We start from the raw sequence: 22561 nt of genomic DNA, 5'->3' as shown, positions 1-22561 counted from the left end.
ACAAACTAGAAGAGTTCACTTCACAACATCTGAAAATCCCCCAAGTGAATCACTGAGAAGCAACTATAGGTTTTCCAAAGTGAGCCAGAGAATAACAGCTAACATTTACTGAGCATTTAAGGTATGGCAAGCTCTGTGCTGAGTACTGTCTGACTCTTTGTGACCCCGCAGACTGTAGCCTGCCAGGCTCCTCTGTCCATGGGATTTTCCAGGCAAGAATACTGGAGTGGGTTGCCATTTCCTAGTCCAGAGGATCTTCCTGATTCGGGGATTGAAACTGTGTCTCTTGAGTCTCCTGCATTCTTTCACCACTGCGCCACCTGGGAAACCCACAGCAGGCTTACTGAAACCTCACAGTCACCTGAATCTGAGCCATTAAATGCTATTGCCATTCCAGCTTTACAGATAAGGAAACAAAGGCACGGAGAAGTTAGTAAATTGACTGCTCACATGTCACATATTTTATCAAGTGATGAGTAGGAAATAAGCCAGAGAAGCTTTGCATCTTTGACTGAGTCATCAGAGGACACAGTTGACAAAATCACACTGATTTCAGTATGCGTTCTCCTTGAAGACTTCCAAGGCCAGTCTTAGAGTTATTATAACTGTGTGGTACTAAAATAGCATCATTTATTAATATTTCTTCTACAAATGCTTATTGAGCTCCTTCTATCTGCCATTTTTTGGGCAGTGTTATGTTAGTCTAATTACTAGTAACTATTTCTGATTGAATTAAATTCTTGGCATGCTTTATTTCATTTAATCCTCACAATTCTTTCAGGTAGGTTTTATTATCAGGTAAAGACTTGATGCTGTAGGGTATATAGAAGTAGAGATATAACATTGGACATGTGGAACTTAGGTAGTGTTATGAATCAGTGCCACCTCAATTAAAAAATTAATTTAAGAATTGAGAGAGATTAGCCGGGTGGTCCAGGGTTGGAAATCTGCCTGCCAATACAGGGGACACAGGTTTGATTCCTGGTCTGGAAACTAAGATCCCACATGCTGCGGGGCTACTAATGCCAAGCACACAACTCCTGAAGCCTGAGCGCCTAGAGCCCATGCGTACAAGAGAAGCTGCTGCAATGATAGGCCCAAGCACCACTGCAACCTGCAACCACACACCACTGCAACCTAAGGCACACTGCAACCTAAGAGCAGCGCTGCAGCTAGAGAATGCCCGCGTGTAGCAACCAAGAGTCTGTGAGCAGCTACAAAGACCCAGAGCAGCCAAAGGGAAAAAAAAGAATTGAGGTATTAAGAAGCTAAGTGTTTGTCAAATCCTTACTGCTATAAATGCTGCTATAATGGGTAGTAGAAACAGGATTTAGACCCAGTTTGATCTGACCCCAAAACCAATGTGTCAAAGATGAAGCAAAATTGTAGACATTGGAGGCTATCAATATGACATGAAATTAGGAGAATGGAAAAAGGTGAGGATACACAGAAGAAAAATCTGAAATTTTATGAGTTAACCATTTCTCTCAATATCCCCTTACAAATAGGTTAGACACACCCCTATTCAAAATCTCCATTTGTCATTTTTTGGTAGCTCCTCACAAATAGACCAAGCACCCTCTCACTCCAGGACGAGGTGCACAAATCTTGTGCCTTCTGCAGTTCACCAAGACCAGGACTTGTTCCAGCTTGCGAGTTTTCTCCTCTTCACAGCCGTCCAGGGACTAAACTTAGTGCGAAATGAGATGACTTGAATGTATTCACTTAGCTAAGAGACCCAGAGTTAATATGCATTTCATGTAAATGCAGATGGTCCTGGGAATCTTGAGAAACAACAGGATGAAATTAAATGATACATATGTTCCATTAAGATCGGTTTTACAGCAACAATAAGATGCCTGGGTGGTAACAAACATTCTACAGACAATGAACATGTCTGCAAACAATTCATTTTGGGCCCCGTTATTGTGAAGCAATTAAAATAGGTTTTGCCTTTGGGACACAGAGCCATGGGGTCCACTTTGAACTCGACCTGCCACCTTGTGGAAATTGGAGGCAATAAAAAAAATGGCCCTTGGATAATAACAACATGACCTGGGCTAACATTTATTGAGGGTTTATCGTTATGTCAGGCACTATGCAAAATAGCTTTTAAATGTTTTCCTCACTTAATTATTAGAATAACTTTATGAGGTAGGAACTATTATTGTCCCCATTTTAAGGGTGAGGAATGTGTGACTCAGCACGGTAATAGGCCTACAGTCACAGATGGGGGCATCGTGACCCCAGGACTCATGTACTAAACCAGGCACTGCCCTGGGCCATATACAGCCCTTCTCATTTTCATGTATTTAAACATGTATTAAATATTGAAAAATAAATATCACAGTTCTTAGGATGGGTCACTAACAATAACCCTGCATCTTGAGATAACCATATTCCATCAGAATCATCAGAATCCATCAGCCACCAGCTGGCCCAATGCACAGGAGGCCAGGGGATGAGAAGAGAGCTTTCCCTGGAATTTTTCCTTACTCAGTGTTCCTTTCTCTTTGCAGGGTTCTGTCGAGTGATCACCGCTCCCTTCATACACACTCATGCACAAATACCATCTGTATTGGGAAACCAAGGGAAACCTTGGTTTCTCTGCTGTGTAACTTTGGGCTAGTAGTCCCATGGACAGAGGAGCCTAACAGGCTATAGTCCATAGGGTTGTAGAGTTGGACAGGACTGAAGCAACTTAGCATGCAACATGCATGCAAGTACATACTTTCCGAATCTCATCTTCTTCATCTGTAAATGGGGATAATGACACATATGATCTTGCTCCAAGAATAAATGAGATCTAAAAGATCTAGCCCTGTACTCAGTACCTAGTAAGTCCTTGATTCATATACACAACCAAAATTGATTCTTTTAATATTAAGTCTACAATTTCACTTCACATTTGAATCACATGTAATACTTTTCATGGTAGCTCCAATCATTGTCTCATGTGCTCCTTACATCAACCTGGTACAAATGATAGGAAAGATCTACTATCCCACTTTACAAATCATTGTCATTAAAATTGGTCACATACCTACTATGACTAGGGAACTGGGCTAGAAATTTAGAGATGGATAACATTTACATTGACATTCACAGTGGTTTATGAAGGAGTACACAGGGAATCCCTGCTGAGATAACAGAAAACATTATATATTGGTCTCTGCCCCTCATTCCTGGCACAGAGCGCTTAAAACCCTTGTAATTTTCTAAGTGATAAGAACACTAGGAGTATCTTCTGTCCTAATATTTGGTCTTTGCTAAAGAGGTGGCTCTGGATGGACTCCTGGATGAGGGCTGGTCATTGGAAAGAAAAAAGCCATGATTAGAGGTTTGGAATTTTCAGCCCTGTCCCTCAAATTTCTAAGAAGGGAAAAGGGCTGAAAATGGACTTAATGATTGATCAAGACTATGTGAGAAACTTCTATACACACCCAATAGTATGTGTGTATGTTCTAAACACTAGGGATACAGCAGAGAAGGCAACAGACAAAAATCCCTTCATTTAAACAGCTAAGTTTTAAGGTTGAAAAGGACAGTGGCCTTAGAATGGGATAAATACTAAGGGAAAATTGTGGTTAATGGCCTGGACATGGTTGAGTTGGACTGCTTGGGTTTAAATCTTGTCTCTTCCAATGGGCAATGTACTTGATTTCTCTCAGCTTCTGTTCCTGTGTCTTTGAGTTAATGCCTACATTGGAAAGTTCCTTGAGGATGCATGATTTAATATATACTACACTGTTTAACACAGCTATACAATAGGCACTCAATGAGTATTAGCAATGATTTATTGCTCAGTAATATACTTACTCACTTAAGCCAAAATTGTGAGTGCATACATGACACCTGATTCTTTTGATTACTGTGTTCTATCCATTTTTAGAAGAAGCATTTATCTTCTAAATACTCAAATGAGTGTATTTTTCTTCCTTTTCTCCCTTGCCATTATCTTAGCTCAGGCTGACACTTCTATATTGATTAAAGAACTAATTTGCCAAGTGGGCTCCCTGCCTTTAGCTGTCTTCTCCCACACATTCTTCCTTGATCAAAAATTTGACATCATTTCCCTGACTGAAATCCTCCTGGAATGCTCCTTCCATGACTCTCCCTTGCTTGTAAACTCTTTAGCATGGTCTGTGAGATTTCATAGTCTAGCCCTTGTCACTGGTCACCTCCTCCTATACGCTAAGCCCCACCCACATTGGTCTTTCTCTCCCTAAACAGATTTTAAAGCTCTCTGGCCAAAGTAAATAAGTCTGAGCTCCTTTGGAGTATCCAACACTTACTTAGCACAGGGGATGGCACGTGATAGATGGACTGAAGCCTGTTGAAGAATAGCTGCAATGCTGTCATGATCATTTTGATGTTGCTTGCTAATAGTGAATGACAACGCAGTCACTGAACACGTGTCAAGTTCAGGCATAGGGCTAAGTGCTTCACAGGCATTATTTTACTTAAACCTAGGAAAGAAGTAAGTGGTATAAGTATCACCATTTAATTTTTTTTAATACTTATTTGGCTATATGGTAAGCCAGGAAGCTCAGCTGGTAAAGAATCCGCCAGCAATGCAGGAGACCCTGGTTCGATTCCTGGGTCGCGGACATCTCCTGGAGAAGGGATAGCTACCCATTCCAGTATTCTTGGGCTTCCCTGTTGGTTCAACTGGTAAAGAATCCTCCTGCAATGTGGGAGATCTGGGTTTGATCTCTGGGTTGGGAAGATCCCCTGGAGAAGGGAAAGGTTACCCACTCCAGTATTCTGGCTTGGAGAATTCCTTGGGCTGTATAGTCCACGGGGTTGCAAAGAGTTGGACACGACTGAGTGGCTTTCACTTTCATTTTCTAAGGCAGGATGTCAAAACCTGGCATGTAGATTCTAAATCCCTGTGCTTTATTCCCATATGCATTTTGGAAATCTCAGGACAAGAAATAACTTTTTCGCCATCTTTTTGAAAGGTCTCAGAAATGCTGAAGTGTGGAATCCACTGATTAAAAGTTCTGAACTCACACATCACTCTTTCTCCTTTTCACACATCTATCATTTCTATTTCTGCGCAGGCTCATAACTCTAACTAGAACTTTGTACCTTATATATTTCCTTTTAGTCTAGGTATTTCATCTTAGGTCCCTTTCAAAAATAACATAAAAGATTTCTAAAAGTGTGTAGTTCTGCAAACTTATTTTAGAGGAAAAAGATACCTAAGAAACTTAATTCTAAATTCTCATTCTGGGAAAGTAGTATTTAGCATGAAACAACCACAAGTCATGTTCTCTAGTGGTTAGATCAATAGTTTAGCGGATGTTTTCTGAGGGCTAAAATAACTTCTCATGCATTGCCACTCTAGCTTGATCAAACTAGAAAAGGGAGGCCAGGATTACATAGATCTTCATTTTTATTTCTTTCTTAAAGATGAATGTGATTAATAAGACACTAGATAAATTGAAGCAACTACAGCTTTTACAATAAAAACATGTTTTAAAATATCTTTAGTCATTGGCGCCAGGTACCAAACAACGGTGACAGATGATAAAAACTAACAGACACATCACCTTTTACATAGGCAACAACTTTTATTATACTGTTTGGCATTGAGTGCTTTAGAACGATACAACGATTCTCACTTCCAAAGCAGAAATGCAATGTGGGTAGTATTAGCAGATCTTTAATTTCATTTAAAAATTTCATTTATAAGTGGCTACATTATGATGAGATGTTCTATGACAATAATCACTTTTTGTGGCTGTTATTATTATGGTACAATGAGAATTTCTGTTAAAAACAGGTTGTTGTGGACACTTGCTTGTACTTGTAAATACCGTGAAAAAGGAATAAGCAGAGCTGAGGAAAATGCCCATCGTGGGAGCAGGCAGCCTTTGGAAAGGATGTTCTTGACTCAGTCATCTCCTCCACAGATCTTTAAGAGTGTGATCTCATAGTCTCCAGAAGTATCCGACTGCAAGGAACAGGACAGGCGGAGAGAAGGAGAGACACAGCGTAAATAATGAGGGGACCACGGATGAATCAAATTCCACAGCACTAGGGGAGTCACCGGCGTGGGAAGCCCATGACCTGTACCATTTAGTAACATACACCTGCAATTCCACTATCCAGTCGTATCTGTGGGAAATCGTGTTTCAGCCTAGCATCTTCTTCACAATATATGATACTTAAATTCTGCGTGATATATTGCGGTTAAATGTCAACTAGGGTTTTTTAAAAAAAGAGTACATCAATTACATAATATTACACAAGCTTCATTTTCTCACCAAACTTTTTAAAAAATATGATTTTATTATATTTATATTAATACTTATCAAACACTTGCTCTTCTAAAGGTTAGCTACTTTAATCCTTACTGTGTGGTAGGTACCGTAACTGTCTCCATTTAACTAAGAAGTAAAATGAGAAAGACAGAGGGTTAGGATATTTATCCCAGATTATATAGAGAATAAGCACAGAATCGGAATTCAGAGCCAGTTAACCTGGCTGCTTAACCCCATTCTATACTTCCTGACTTAAGAAAGTGAAATGAGCTACCTTCCTATAAAGTATGTTTCCCAGTTCCTCTCTCCTAGGATAGCCAAAAAAGATCTTGGTTCAGAAAAGATACCATGTGTATGCTGCGCTCAGTCGCTCATTTGTGTCCAACTCTTTGTGACCCCATGGACTGTAGCCCACCAGACTTCTCTGTCCATGGAATTCTCCAGGCAAGAATACTGGAGTGGATTGCCATTTCCTATTCCAGGGGATCTTCCCTGCCCAGGGATCAAACCCGTGCCTTCTGTATCTCCTGCATTGGCAAGCAGATTCTTTACCACTGAGCCGTCAGGGAGACTGAGGCTTAAAGTATGAGTTGCCATGTGTGTTATGTAAAAGAGGCAAAATGTTTGCACAGCATCTGTGATAAAACTTGGCTTTTGACCAAGATTGCTTAAAATCCTCACATTATTCTTATTTGATTCAAGGCAACTTCTTATCACTTAAAATTTATATTGTAGTAAGGTAGAGGAAGCAATGAAGAAGGGTCACTTAGAGAAGAGACTAAGCATTGCTTTCATAAGACACAACAAGCCTTAATACACATTCTTCTGTTTTATATAAATTTTAGTTTTTAAGTTTTGCTTTGCCCTGTATAATGATCTCTTGAATCACTGACAAGTCAGCAATGCTCTGGCTTTGTATTAAAACTGCTCCCTCTAGCCATCTCTGATCAAAGTTGTAAACAAGTATTAGGGGTTCTATTAGTTAGCTGAGAAAATACATCGAAGTAGTTTAAAACAGAGCTAAACATAAAATTTTGATCCACTGTAGACAATAAATGTTCATCCTTTTCTCCTATCTTTATTCTGTTATGTCTTGCAGGAAAATAGCTATTCTTTTTAAAAAGATTTTTTTTTGATGTGGACCACTTTTAAAGTCTTTATTGAATTTGTTACAATATTGTTTCTATCTTATGTTTTGTTTTTTTGGCCACCAGGCATGTGAGATCTTAGCTACCTCATCAGGGATCAAACTCAAATCCTCTATATTGGAAGGCGAAGTCCTTTATATGAATAAACAATTCTATTTTATGGAGTTTTAGAAATTGTTATCCCAAAATACCAATGTATTTTCAAAACATTTAAACATAATTTACAGCTTCCTAATTAGGCCATCTTAATTGTTCTTAAGAAACTGTTTCTGTTGGCCTATTTTTAACAGTGGTACCAGTGGTTCTCTCCTCTCCCAATCTTCTTCCATTCTGACCACAACAAATCTATTCTAGGCTCTCATGTCTTGTCATTAGTCTCCTTGGATTCTCAATGCGTATTTTCCAAGGTGTTAATGCTTCTTGTTTTGGGAAATGGGTTCAGTGACCGTTATACCCATTAAGCAAGTAGCCCTCTCTTATCCTGTAAATAGTTCTGACTTTTATTCCTTCCTTCCTCTCTGCCATCTCCACTTCTGTCTTCTTTGTAGACTCATCCTTCACTCTTTAGCCAGTCACTGCTAATAATGCTTAAATCCCAATTTATCACTTAAAATTCATATTACATTTTCTCTTAATCTATATTTTCTCCCTAGAGAATTTGCATGCATGTCCAAAGATTCAGTGACGTAATTATTTCTGAAAATATATCCCATACCACTAGCTACAACTTGCCATCTCTATTTGCACGTTTTGAAGTGTCAGTTACAAATGGTAACTTGCCATGGGCATTTACCATCTACCTCTACAAGGGTTAAATCAGGTGCTGCTGCAGCTGCTGACCTTCAGTGTCCCCTGGAGGAAGTTCAGGGTGGAGGTCAGGAATGAGCCACTGTGCTCTGGGAAAACTAGCAGAACAGGTCTTCAGACAGATATTTTTAGGAACTGGTTTTATGAACCCAATCCTTGCATTTCCTCATATCTAGAAAATCACAAAATCCCTTCATGGTGACATCAGTTCCTCATGACTAGCAGAAAACCTTTTGTAAAATAAGCGCTTGATTCCATGAACTCTCCTTTAACCAAAATCACATATATATTGGCCTTCCCCACCTCCACCTCTTTGGAGTAGTTCCCCAGAGCTATCTGAAGTGAGATTCCCTGGGCTGCAGTCCTCATTTTGCCCCAAATAAAACATAACTCGCAACTCTGACGTTGTGCATTTGTTTTTAACGCAACAAAAGACATCTCGAACTTAACATGTGGAACTTTCTCCCTGACTGCCCCCAAAGGGAAAAAAAAAAAGAAAAACCACTGAAAACCTGATCTACTTGTAAGGAAAGAAGCGTGTGTGCTAAATCACTTCAGTTGTGTCTGATTCTTTGAGATCCTATGGACTGTACCCCTGCCAGGCCCCTCTGTCCACGGGATTCTCCAGGCAAGAATACTTGAGAGGGTTGCCATGCTCTCCTCCAGGGGATCTTCCCAACCCAGGGATTGAACCCGCGTCTCCTGCAGCTTCTGCACTACAGGTGGATTCTTTACCGCTGAGCCACCTGGGAAGCCCCAGACACCTGGAAGTCATCCTCAACTCTTTCTCCTTTCTTTTCACAACAAGATGTCATATTGAAGTTTTAACTTCTATCTTTTGAGTCTTTGCTTTTTCTTCTCTTTGTATTAGCAGTAGCTCTGCATCACTATTTTGAATCAGAGCTACTCTAATATGACTAATACAGTAACCCATCACTCCACATGCCTTCTATCTTATGTCCAATTCATTCTCCATAGTCACGAGATCTTTTCTAAACGTACTTCTGGTCATGACACTGTGTGCTTAAAATTTAAACACTTTAATGGCTTCCCATCACTCTTAAGCAAAAGACAAATCTTTAAACATTGCCAAAAAGGCCCTGCATGATCCGATTCCTCCAGCCTCGCTTTTCATTACGTTTCTTCCACCATGAGGTCTTTTCACTTATGACTCCTTTTGTTAGAATGCTCTGCTGAATTCTGACCCCCACAACCTTTGCCTTGTTAAGTCTAATCATTTTCAGATCTGAATCAAAACCTTCCTGTAGGTCAAACCCTCCTGTTATGTGATCTTACAGCACAATCTCTTTCCTTTACATCGAACATGGCTGTAATTTTACATTTATTTCTAATTCCATAAGGGCAGAAAACTTTTTTTCTTTACTTATAATTGTTACCCTGAGCCTGGCACATAATATAGTTTCAGTAAGTATTTTAAATTGAATGAATGGAATACCAATTTCCTGTTCTCAAGGCTCTCTTTCAACTGAATGGATCTTGCCACTGAGATTGTATTTTTCCATATTCCCAAGGTAGGCTCCTAATTAATCAAGCACCTTATTAATACTTATCTTTCTGCTGCTGCTGCTAAGTTGCTTCAGTCGTGTCCGACTTTGTGTGACCCCAAAGACGGCAGTCCACCAGGTTCCCCCATCCCTGGGATTCTCCAGGCAAGAACACCGGAGTGGGTACTTATCCTTCTACTTCTCATCAAACATATGTTTCTAGAGCACTCACCTTTCAGACTCTATTGACCAGCATAGCACCAGGCTCCTAAGGCACACAACACATGCTTATTAACCTGAAAGGTAAGCTTCAGACTCACTTTCCTAAGAAATGTGCCGTGTGCTAAGTCGCTGCAGTTGTGTTTGACTCTTTGCGACCATACAGACTGTAGCCCGCCAGGCTCCTCTGTCCATGGAATTCTCCAGGCAAGAATTCTGGGAGTCGGTTGCCATGCCCTCCTTCTGGGGATCTTCCCAACCCAGGGATGGAACCTGTATCTCTTACGCCTCTTGTGCACATGCAGGCGGGTTCTTTACCCCTAGCTCCACCTGGAACTCGTGTACCGATGGAAGAGACGTGGGTTCGATCTCTCGGTCGGGAAAATCCCCTAGAGAAGGAAATGGCAACTGACTCCAATATTCTTGCCTGGAAAATGCCATGGACAGAGGAGCCTGGCGGGCTTCAGTCCGTGGGGCTGCAAAGAACTGAACACAGTTGAGCGACTAAGCACACACACAGCCCACCTGGGAAGATTCTCTATCTAATCCCAAACATCTTTTACTCTCAATTCCTCTATTACTCCTCTATACCCCACATCTAATATTTCATTTTATGCTGTTTCACATTATTTTGTCAGCCTACTTTATCCTTTTTTCAAATTTCTTTGCACTTACAATCTCACATTTTAGCAAGTAGTACCAATATGAAATATGATTATTATCTTGAAATTGCTTTATTTATGTCCACCTCAAGTCTACATATAAATTAGGAACTAACTGAGGGTAGCTACTACGTTTTCCCTTAAAGACTCTGGAATCAAGTTATTTTTCAGATAGATACTTAACTTGTTGATCAAGAAAATCTACCAGAAACTAATTTCATCCAATTTTTTAAAATGTCTTAGTATTAAGAGACACACATTTGTTTTTCACCTACTTTCTTCTTCTTCTCCTCTCCAATCATCACCTGAGAAAGGTGTTAATGAGCACAGAAATGTCTAAATTAAAGGCAGAAGGAAGCAGAAGACAGAAGCCAAGGCAGGAATGATAGACAAAAAGATTCTATTCATCAATATTGAAAACGTAATGAAATTACTTAATAATCTATGTTAGGCAACAGAAATGAAGACACCTAAGATAATTTTAAATTACACACTGAACTCTTCAGCAATGGATTTTTATTTTCTATCAAGATACACATTGCTTACATGTTTTCTAATACAATAAGCCTCAATTACCCAGGCCATCTGGAGAGGGAGAGCTACGAGTTAATTGAATTTTCTGGTTTGCCAAGGGTGAACCAAAGGACCTCTTCATGTTTCAACCTTGTTACTGGAAATCTTTATAAAATGTATGTGTCTCCTTTTCTGCCTTGGTAAGTACAATTTAGTTAACATTATTGTATCTTCCTCTGTTGATTGAAACTATTGTAATGTGTCAGAATTGATTCAAATTGCATTGAGGGTGAGCAGAGGATGAAATCTGTGCTAAGCCCCAGGCGCAACCGGACAGTTGCCTTTTCGAATAAATTTTCTTTTTCAACTTAAGCATGTATCTTTTCCTGCAAAGGTTTAGTACAAAAACAACAGCTCTCATTAAAAAAAAAAAAAAAGATTTTGATGAGCAAATCTAGTTGACTAATTGAGGTGCAGTGGAAGTCAGTTGATAATATTTACCAAAATCCCAAGGACAGGGAAGCCTGGCGTGCTGCAGTCCATGGAGTCACAAAGAGCCGGACACGACTAGCAACTGAACAACAATCAAAATTACAGGTGTACTGACATCTGTCTCAGCACTCCTACCTATTATTGAGTACTCATCCTTCAGATACACTTGTACCTGATGAAATCACATATGCGTATTGCAGTGTTGTTTAGAATAGCAAGAAACTTGAAACATCTGTTGATGTGGTAGGTACAAATATACAAGTAATGGAATGATATGCAGCTGTTAAAAAGAATGAGAAAGCTTCCTAGCAACCTAAATGTCCATCCACAAAGGAATGGATAAAGAAGATATGGTACATACATACATACAATGGAATATTACCCAGCCATTAAAAAGAATGAAATAATGTCATTTGCAGCAACATGGTAGACTTAGAGAGTATCATACTGAGTGAAGTAAGTCAGACAAAGAAGGAGAAATATTGTAAGATATCCCTTATATGTGGAATCTAAAAAGAAATGATACAAATGAACTTACTTACAAAACAGAAAGAGATTCACAGTCTTAGAGAATGAACTTATGGCTGCCGGCATAAGGGTGGTGGAAGGGTGGAGGGAAGGGACAGTTAGGGAGTTTAGGATGGACATGTACACACTGCTGTATTTAAAATGAATAGCCAACAAGGACCATTGTACAGCACATGGAACTCTGCTCAATGCTATGTGGCCGTCTGGACAGGAGGGAAACTTGGGGGAGAATGGATACATGTACATGTATGGTTGAGTTCCTTCACTGTTCACCTGAAACCATCACAACATTGTTTATCAATCGGCTATACTCCAATGCAAAATAAAAAGGTTAAAAAAAAAAAGAATGAGAAAGCTTCCTTCCTGAAATGCAAAGAACCCCAAAGTGCAGAATCATGTTATCTTTTGTGTAAAACAAAAAGGAAATGTAAAATATATCCTTTTGTTCTACTGCCAGAAAGAATAACTGAAATAAAACAGTGCAGTATAAGAAAACAGATAAGCAATTTGCATATGCAGTTCACAAAAGAAGAAAAATCAGTGGCCACTAAACCTGAAAAAAATAAAATGCTGAGTGCCTTTTATGTACCTAGGATTTTAGAGCTGAAAAATAATTACTATCTTTAAGAAATATTTTGTCACTCTTTTTTTGAGGTTTCTTTCTTTTTTCTTAATCTTTAGGTTGGAATAGAATTGCTTTACAATGTTGTGTAAGTTTCTGCTGTACAAAACATGAACCAGCCATATGTGTACACATACACCCTTCCTCTGAAAAGTCCCTCCCAGCCACCCCCACGCTCTCCATCTGGGTCATCACAGAGCATCAAGCTGAGCTCCATGGGCTATACAGCAGCTTCCCACTGGCTGTTTCACCCAGAGGGGTGTCTATATGTCAATGCTACTCTCTCAATTTGTCCCACCCTCTCCTTCCCTCCTGGTGTCCACAAATCCATTCTCTACCTCTGTACCTCTATTCCTGCCCTGAAAATAGGTTCAGCAGCACCATTTTTCGAGATTCCATATTTGTGCATTAATACATGACACTTGTTTTTCTCTTTCTGACTTACTCCACTCTGTACGACAGACTCTAGACTCATCCACATCACCACTGACTCAAATTCACTCCTTTTTCTGGCTGACAAATAATTCAGACAACATATTTACACACTGTCAAGGAGAGAGAAACCTAAATCATGAATTTCCATGTTTTGAGAATTATAAGGGAAAGACGATGGGTAGAGAGAGGCAAGATATGTTTTGCTATTTTTAAGAAGAGACTTACTTTAATTGCTGAATACAGGGAGTAGCCAGAAAGCTTCTTAAACTCTGCTCGAATGTCCAGAAGGTCAATTTCTGATCTGGAAACCATTATTCGGTTCAGAGTAAACTCATCAGTTCCGGCACCCTGTTAAGAAATGCAAGTGTCCACGAGACCAATCTCATTGCTCACAAAACAACACGTGGATATTCATCAGACACTGATATGGTACACAGACTATTCAACCACAGTGACTCTCCTCTCATTTTTCATCAAACATCCTCATTCATTTATTCAAGAAACATTTTCTGCCACTGCATTGCTAAATGCTGAAAACAGAGATGAGATGCCCCTGTTAAGCTTTCAGTTTTGTAAAGGATACAGGTGAGAAAATGGCCATTACAATAAAATCTGACATATGGGAAGTATTGGGTACCATGGGAGCATATGTTAGGGAGGCCTACCATATGCTAATCAAGGATTAGTAAAGCACTGTTTGAGAAAGTGGGATTTAAGCTGGGGCCTAAATAGTCAGCCAGGAGAAGAAGGAATGGAGTTCTTACGCAGAGGAAAAAAAAAGTTTCAATATAAGATACAGCATGCATGACGCTTTAGAGCAAGAAATAATACCACATTTAAGGACACATAAGTAGTAAGAAGGAACAGCAAGGAATATATCTGGAAAGGCCAGACCTTATAAACCATGAAATGAAATTCTGACTTCATCCTGAGTGTGAAGAACTATTTGCAGTCTGTTAAAAATGAGTGTGTTGAGATCAGATCAGATTTGTAGTTTCAGAAGGTTCCTTTGACAGCAGCAGTATGAAGAGTGGATTTCAGGAAAAGAGTAGGATGAAGATGACAGAATAAGACTGGAAGCTTTGAGATCCATCCAGAAGTGTTTATATAACCGAGAGAGAGAGGGAGAGAGAGAAAGAGATGTTGATGGCCTGATCTACAATAATGGTAGTAGGGATGGAGAAAATTGATACGATTTAAGAGATGCTTGTAAAGGTAGACTGACAAATCTTAATGATGTTTGAGAAGAAAGAGGGAAAGAGAAGTGTAGAATTTCTAGCTGAGCAGTTAGGTGGATATTGACATCATTCATTTATTCGTTCAACAAATGCTTACTGAGCACAACAAATGCTTACAGAACACACACTCTCATGGAGTTCTCGCTGATAGAGGTGGACAGGAAGGACAGTAAGTTAGTGGTACTGAGAACGATGGGGTGGAGTGTGAGTGAAAGGAAGTCAGTTGACCTGGGTAGACAGGGAAGACCTCTCTCAGGAGGACGCATGAGCTGAGACCTCAGAGATCAGAAGGAGGCAACCATAGATAGATATGGAGGAGACACACACAAGGCAGAGAGCATGACAAATGCCAAGACCCTGACATGGGTAGACGCTTGGAGTAATCAAGAAACAGAAAGACAGCTGATGTGGCTAAGCCATAGAGAACAAGGCTGGGGAGGAAAGGTATAACTTCAGTGAGTTAGGCAAGGCTAGTTCCTATCAGTGTTATCCACTGAGATGACTGAAGGCAGGATGCAGAGCAAGACTGGGATGGGAGGTGACCAAAGTGCTGTTTACTGTGGACGCAGCTTTGAAAGGGCACGTGGACTTCTACAGGAAATGTCCAGGAAGAAACTGAAGTCAGCATCTTCTGCATGCCAGGCTCACTATGAGGGTCTGAAGATATAAACAAGAAAGGACTGAACAGATTCACAGAGCTCCCCACCCAGAAGTGACAGCAGATGAGAAAACACAGGGTTTCTACATCCTGAAAGGCGGCTAGCTCAGTGTGGTTTAAGTAAGGCAGCTTGAGAGGCCACTGGATCACGTTTGAGGGCTGTTGTCCTGAAACCAATCAACTGCCCACATTACTGTGAAGTGGGAGAAATAATTTAGCCAGCACTTCAGCGCACCTACCTCTGTAATGATTAGGAAACTCATTATCAACCTATGAGCCAAATTAGCAGACAGATTAGCTACAAAAGAGAACTCTATCAATATGGAAAAGAAACAGGAAATGCCATCAATATTAAGTAATATTTTTACATTTTCCTTGAGGGAAGCTAAGAATATAAATGAAATTTCCAGACCAACCTTCAAAGCTCGGTACAGTCTTTCAGCTAAAAAGGCAGGCGTGTTCCTTGCACAACGAACTGTTACAAAAAAGCAAAGTAATGTTCAGTTTCATTTAATAGAAATTGAGTTAATCTATAGTAATACATTTTTAAAAAGATTCTTTTTGGGTAACCATACCATTCTCCTCCTCCCCACTCCTAGCTTTTCTTTAGAATGAAAGAATGAATGAATGCTTAACCTGAATTTTGAAGCCTTATAATGTCATATTTGCATGGAACTTTAACACAGTAATTATCCTTAGCCACAGGGAAAATAAAATTACCTGCCAAAGATACTCCCACAGTAGCTGACTCATTTCCAGATCCCAGACACACCAACACCTACGCTTACATTTGATAATTCCCTAGGGTGTACCGCTGCTCCATTTCTAACATCTTTGACTACTGATGAATAGCTTGGGTCTAAAGATTGCAGAGATGTTGCTCCAAATAACTCATTAGGTAAATAGGGGCACTGGAGCTCAGCTTAAAAGTAATTTTTCCAACAGAAAGATTTTTTTCTTAAGTGACTGAATTAGAATTTATAGACTGATTAATTACATTATAACCAGTGCGTGTAATCTAAATTCAGTCATTAAAAACAAACACATTAAATCGTTCAATTCTTTATTTTGAAATAATGAGTAAAGCAGAAACAATAATAATAAATAACTGCAAAAACATGAGCAAATGAATTATCCTTTAAAGTGAAAGTAGCCAGGAGAAAAGTCTGTAGGGAATAAGTCTGTTTATTGCAACACAATTACTTGTATCATCTTAAATTTGATCTCTAGGTAGAAAGCTGACCAAAAGTGAATGAATTTTATAATGAATTTTGGAGATCAGAACAAGAACAGTGGCTTTCTCATAGTGCCTTTCAGACTCTTTTAAGGAAAGTGAAAAGACCTTTTGTGTCTGTGTCTTAAGGGAAACAGAGAAATGTATTAGGCACATGGAATCTGGGACAAACATGATAACAGCTACAGATTTGAAACTGTCTGAGAAGAAATCAAGGATGTGAATTGGTATTATCTATATTTTCCTCAAACTTACATTCAGCAAGCCTTAATCATTCGATTGAGAGTTTTTGTGCCCGCTTTTATCCTATTAACTCTTTCAATCATCTCGCTCCCCACAGACTAAATGCAGGGAATCCTTTCTTTCCATAATCCTTTATCCTCTCCTTCGCTTTATGGTCTTAACTACCAGATTTTTTCCTCATGTCTGAATATTTGGGGAAGTGGTAGCATATACAGTATAAGGAAGCCTGCTTTAAGACTCAACCCCAGGAGGGAAACTTGGGGAAATTCCAAAGAATCAGGGAGTCCACTGAAGTTCGTTATGATGATCAAGAGTTCATGGTTGCCTGCTTCTTACCATCTGTGTTCTTTTGACCAAACTTTCTCAGGCCTTCCCCTGACCCCTGTCACAGGCCCCTGAATCCTCGCTTGGTCCCCAGACTGAGCAAGTACCAAAATGCCAACATGCCTCCTTTTCAGGTTGTCCTAAGAACAGGCTGATGTGGTGAGATACGCTTCCTGTCAACCCCCAATCCCAATGATCCTGCCTCCTTGTTTGTCCAACTTCTTTAAAAATTTCTGCTAGGGCTTTCCTGATGGTCCAGTGGTTAAGAATCCATGTACCAATGGAGGGGACACGGGTTCGATCCCTGGGTCCGGGGAGATCCCACATGCTGTGTCACGACTACTGAGCCCACGAGCTATAACTACTGAAGCCCACACACCCTGGAGTTCTTGCTCCAGAAGGGACGGCACCTCAGTGATAAGCCCACACCACAACTAAAGAATAGCCCCCCTTGCCACAACTAGAGAAAAGCCCACGCAGCAACGAAGACCCAGCACAGCGAAAAATCAATCTTAAAAAAAAAAGGGCTTCTGTGAAGATCTGTTTATCTCTTCTCCATAAAAGAAAAGCTTTTTCTGTTTGATTTTCAGACTCCTGTATACATTTCTGAGATTAAACTCTTCTCCCTAATGAAATAGTCTTTTTGAAGAAAGCTTCTTCCTATCTACGTACAGATTTGACAACTAGTGATCTTCCTACCGTGCATTTCTAAGACGTTAGAACTCAGATGGTTTTTCATGTCGAAAGCTACGTGTTGACAGTCTATTAGATTCCTTGTATATGAAATAGCCAGGACAGGCAGATCTATTGACACAGAAAAGAAACTGGTGGTTGCAAGGGGTGGGGAGTGACTATCAGTGGGCACAGGGTTTCTTTGAGGGCTGATGGAAAGATCCCAGACTTATATTCTGGTGACAATTGCACAATTCTGTGAAACCAGAGAGCACTGAATTGCATACTTCGGGTGAATTTTATGGTACTTGACTTCTATCTCAATAAAGATTTTTTTTTTAATGTATTCCAATGATAGACTGAAATAGAAAATGAAAGTGAGACATATCTTGAACTTTAAATTAGTTAAATTTTAAAGTCTTTCTTTCACTTGATAAAATAACACACACTGTAGCCCAAATTTAGTGCATAATTCAGCATCTATTTCCAAAAATGCCTCTTAGCTCAATGAAATGAGAATTTGTACATCTTAATAAAGTTTTTCAAATGATACAGCAGGCAAGGTAAAAAGCAGCAAGACTGATGCAAAGGTTAAAAGATGAAATGAAAACAATTAACTGACTGTATCACTGACACTGGAATATTCTCAGAGCTAAGTATGGAGACTGATCTCTGATTTGTTTTTTTTTTTAATTGAAAAAGAAGCTTTTTATTCTTTCTTGGCCTGTCTTCTAGCAAGTCACCTATACACACACACATATGTGCTTGCTAAGATGATTTAGTTGTGTCCGACTCTGTGCAACCCTATTGATTGTAGCCTACCAGGCTCCTCTGTCCATGGAATTCTTCTCCAGGCAAGAATACTGGAGTGGGTTGCCATGCCCTCCTCCAGGGGGTCTTCTCCACTCAGGGACTGAACTTGTGTCTCTTGTGTTCCCTGCATTGGCAGGTGGATCCTTTACCACTAGTGCCACCTGGGAAGCCCATATATATGTGTGTGTGTGTACGTATTTTTTAAAAGCAGCATTTGGATCCTATTCTTGGCACTGAAGAGAGGATCAGAAGTTAGTGAAATAACACATGCAGAGGAAATCCTGAGAATAGATGCCAAACCTTAGGGAGGGCTTGCTCCCTGGTACTTTTTCTGTAATTTAGAATACTTCACTGTGGACAGGGTGACACATGCAGGTTTCAATCTCTGTTTCCCTGGAAGCACATTGGAGAGGCTGGTTAACATCACAGGCTGTGGAGCCCAAATGCCTAGGTTAGAACCCCAGCTCCACCACACTTTCCCTGAGTAACTGGGGAAAGGAACTTAACCTTTTGGTGCCTCAGGTCTCCTATGGGGATAATAACAGTCCCTCACCCATGGGATTGTCATGAGGCTTAAATGGGTTGATGTTTGCCAAGAGGTTAGCATAATGCCGAGCATGTCGTAAGTGCCTGACGAGTGTTTATTTAAAAAGTACAATTTGAGGCAGCTTCCACCCTCCAGAGGTGGTAATTAACATTTGAAAGATGAATCAGAGCCTCATTCTGGAGATTACCCTTAGATATCAGCTATCTTTATCTCACTGGAGAAGCTATTAATTATTATGATTGATGTTAGATATGACATTTCATTGGTAAAATGATAAGCTGTACAGGTACTCCTACCCTGGCATTAGCAGAGAAGCAAGACCAACAGTCACCAGAAATTGGAGAAGTTTAGGATTCTGAACAATCCTGTGTGCTTAGAGCATTTAGATTAAGTTGTTGGTAAAGAATCCCGCCTACAATGCAGGAAATACAGGAGACATGGGTTTGATCCCTGGGTCAGGAAGATCCCCTAGAGGATGAAATGGCAACCCAGTCCAGTATTTTTGCTTGAAAAATCCCATGGACAGAGGAGCCTGGAGGGCCAGAGACTATGGAGTCACAAAGAGTGGGACACCACTGACTGACTAAGCACTCATGCACGCTTGACTTGGACTAGAATGGTCACTGAAGCCTGTCTTTGAAGAGTGTCTCATTCCTCTGAATGCATCATTCTTGCAAGGTGTTCTTTGGGTGCCTAAAAGCACAGACTGCAGAGACCTGATGGAGAAGACAGATCAGCTTACATAACCATGTTTTTGTCTGCTTGTTAATCCACGTGTCTCTCCAGGCACAGATTCAGTCCGTGACTTATTTTCTTTCTGATTTTCCCTGTTCGCACAGCCAACAAGGAGGAGACCCGTAGTTCTGTCTTGAGTTTAATGTTGGGAGGCCACTGACATCTTCCAAAAATAACCAAACATGATTAATTACCATATGGGCTTAGATCTATGCTTTCAACGGGCTCCATAAAAATGCCAGTAGAAGTGTAACATTTTTCTCTCTCAAGGAGTTTATAATCCAAACGTGGTACCAAGATAAACACAAAGTTAAAAGGCAAAGGAAGCCCTAAACAGAGAACATCTTCCTGCATCCATTTCACAATATTTGTTGAGCATAGGTGTGTACCATGGACTGTGCTGAGGGCTCGGGGGAGCATAAAGATGGATCAGTCAGGATTCTGAGATGAAAAGAGCTGATCCTGACACTGATTGAAAACAAGTGCAAAGTACCTCAGTTTATAAGCACTTGCGGACTTACCTATGGCCAGCAGTAAGTCTTCAAAATGGCCAGACAATTCTCCTTTTATGCTATCCTCAATGTCCTTCTGGCTGATGTTTCTGTATTCATCAAATGCTGAAAAGCAGCATCACAAAAAAATTGAAAGCATCCCAGTTGACACCTGAATATATTTTAGCTTCTGATTTGATATGCAGCACATCATGTTATTAAGTAGCAAGCACCAACACTTCTTTAAACCATCAAAAACTCAGCACGGAAGTTTTTGTTTTTAATTTCTTTTTAAAAATATCATCGACAATAAAACTTGAACTTCATAGGCCATTTTCTTCAATGATTAATCTCTCTCTCTCCTTTCTTCCCTCCCCATCCCAGGCTGTAAGCATTTAAAATAGCCTGAAAGGTTAAATGATAAACAATTTCTCTAGCAAGGTGGGCTAACTTTTAAAAGATAACAGCACCTGGAAACAAGAATGTGGTCATGAGTCAAATATATTTTAAATCTGCTACTGAAATCTTAATTGTGAAGATTTCTTTGTGCTGAATAAATCACTCCCCAAGGCAGCAGAGCCTATTTCCTACTTACTGGAAGGCATTGAAAGTTCTTGGTCAATATTTCCCAAAAGTAAAACCTTTACGCACATCACCTAGCATGGAAGGATACTTCATAAGCCAAGTATATTGTTTCCAAGTAAGTTTTGAAAACAGAAAATTTGGAGACCTATGATTGTTTGGTTTTTATTTTTCAAATAAAGACATTAACAAAGCAACTATAATATACTATTACTATTATTTTATAAAAAGGATGAAATTTCAATGTCCAAGTCTCCTCATTTTCCCACGAACTCGGCGTAAGCATAGTCATGCACCGTGGTGGTTCTCTAGACCAGCACAGGGAAGATACAGTTGGATGTCCACAGGAAGTGGAGTTCTAGATTTTTGGGTGCTGTTGCTTCCAGAATGACCCAGGGAGATGCATGAGTGAAGGGATGGGTGCTTAGCAATTCCATGGAATAGCTGGTCTGAGAAAAACAGCTTCCCCACCCCACCCATTTACCTTTGTATCAGAAACAGTTGAATGATAATCCATATTTATGCATTAACAGAGATCACCCATAATGCCTGGTTTTCCCGGAAAGTGGCTAACTAGGCAAGAAAGGGGCTGGAAGCCTTGATTTAGGATCTGCCATCAGCAGGAACACTCCTCTCTGCTTTCAGCCCAGAGGGCGGCTCCTCTTTCCTCCCTGACAAACCGACCCTGTCTACTATCTATCACACACTCATTTCACACGCTAGAAGGTAATGCTCAAAATCCTCCAAGCTAGGCTTTGACGGTACATCAACTGAGAACTTCCAGATGTACAAGCTGATTTAGAAAAGGCAGAGGAACCAGAGATCAAATGGCTAACATCTGCTGGATCACAGAAAAAGCAAGGTAATTCCAGAAAAACATCTACTTCACTGACGATGCTAAAGTCTTTGGCTGTGTGGATCACAACAAGCTGGAAAATTCTTCAAGAGATGGAAATACCAGATCACCTTACCTGCCTCCTGAGAAATCTGTATGCAGGTCAAGAAGCAACAGTTAGAACCAGACATGGAACAATGGACTGGTTCCAAATTGGGAAAGGAGTACATCAAGGCTTTATATTATCACCCTGCTTATTTAACTTATAGGCAGAGTACATCATGCAAAATGCTGGGCTGGATGAAGCACAAGCTGGAATCAAGATTGTCGGGAGAAATATCAATAACCTCAGATATGCAGATGACATCACCATTATGGCAGAAAGCGAAGAGGAACTAAAGAGCCTCTTGATGAAGATGAAAGAGGAGAAGGAAAAAGCTGGCTTAAAACTCAAAATTCAAAAACTGAAGATCTTGGCATCCAGTCCCATCACTTCAGGGAAAATAGATGGGGAAACAATGGAAACAGTGACAGACTTTATTTTCTTGGGTTCTAAAATCATTGCAGATGGTGACTGCAGCCATGAAATTAAAAGACACTTGCTCCTTGGAAGAAAAGCTATGACAAACCAAGATAGCATATTAAAAAGCAGAGACATCACTTTGCTAACAAAGGTCCATCTAGCCAAAGCTATGGTTTTTCCAGTGGTCATGTATGGATGTGAGAGCTGGACAATAAAACAGGCTGAGCACTGAAGAACTGATGCTTTAGAACGGTGGTGTTGGAGAACACTCTTGAGAGTCCCTTGGACTGCAAGGAGATCAAACCAGTCAGTCCTAAAGGAAATCAGTCCTGAATATTCATTGGAAGGACTGGTGCTAAAGCTGAAGCTCCAATACTTTGGCCACTTGATGCAAAGAACTGATTCATTGGAAAAGACCCTGATGCTGGGCAAGATTGAAGGCAGGAGGAGAAGGGAGCGACAG

General features: G+C 40.1%; 1 protein-coding gene across 3 annotated transcripts in view; it reads right to left on the bottom strand.

Annotated features, from left to right (window-relative positions):
• Positions 1–5554: 5554 nt before the first annotated feature.
• The window catches only part of ANXA3 (annexin A3), a 66334-nt gene continuing 49327 nt past the window's right edge, over positions 5555–22561 (bottom strand). For all 3 annotated transcript variants that reach the window (XM_010845897.1, XM_010845898.1, XM_010845899.1), the window contains 4 exons: positions 20189–20284; positions 15516–15574; positions 13429–13551; positions 5555–5962 (listed from right to left, as the gene is read on the bottom strand). In XM_010845897.1, coding sequence (XP_010844199.1) covers positions 5903–5962; positions 13429–13551; positions 15516–15574; positions 20189–20284 — 338 coding nt within the window. In that variant the 3' untranslated portion in view covers positions 5555–5902. The remainder of the gene's footprint in view (positions 5963–13428; positions 13552–15515; positions 15575–20188; positions 20285–22561) is intronic.

Source organism: Bison bison, unplaced genomic scaffold, assembly GCF_000754665.1.
Source record: "Bison bison bison isolate TAMUID 2011002044 unplaced genomic scaffold, Bison_UMD1.0 scf7180017864228, whole genome shotgun sequence".
NCBI lineage: Eukaryota > Metazoa > Chordata > Mammalia > Artiodactyla > Bovidae > Bison > Bison bison.
Note: the sequence above shows the minus strand (reverse complement) of the source record. Positions and strands in the feature narration are given on the sequence as shown.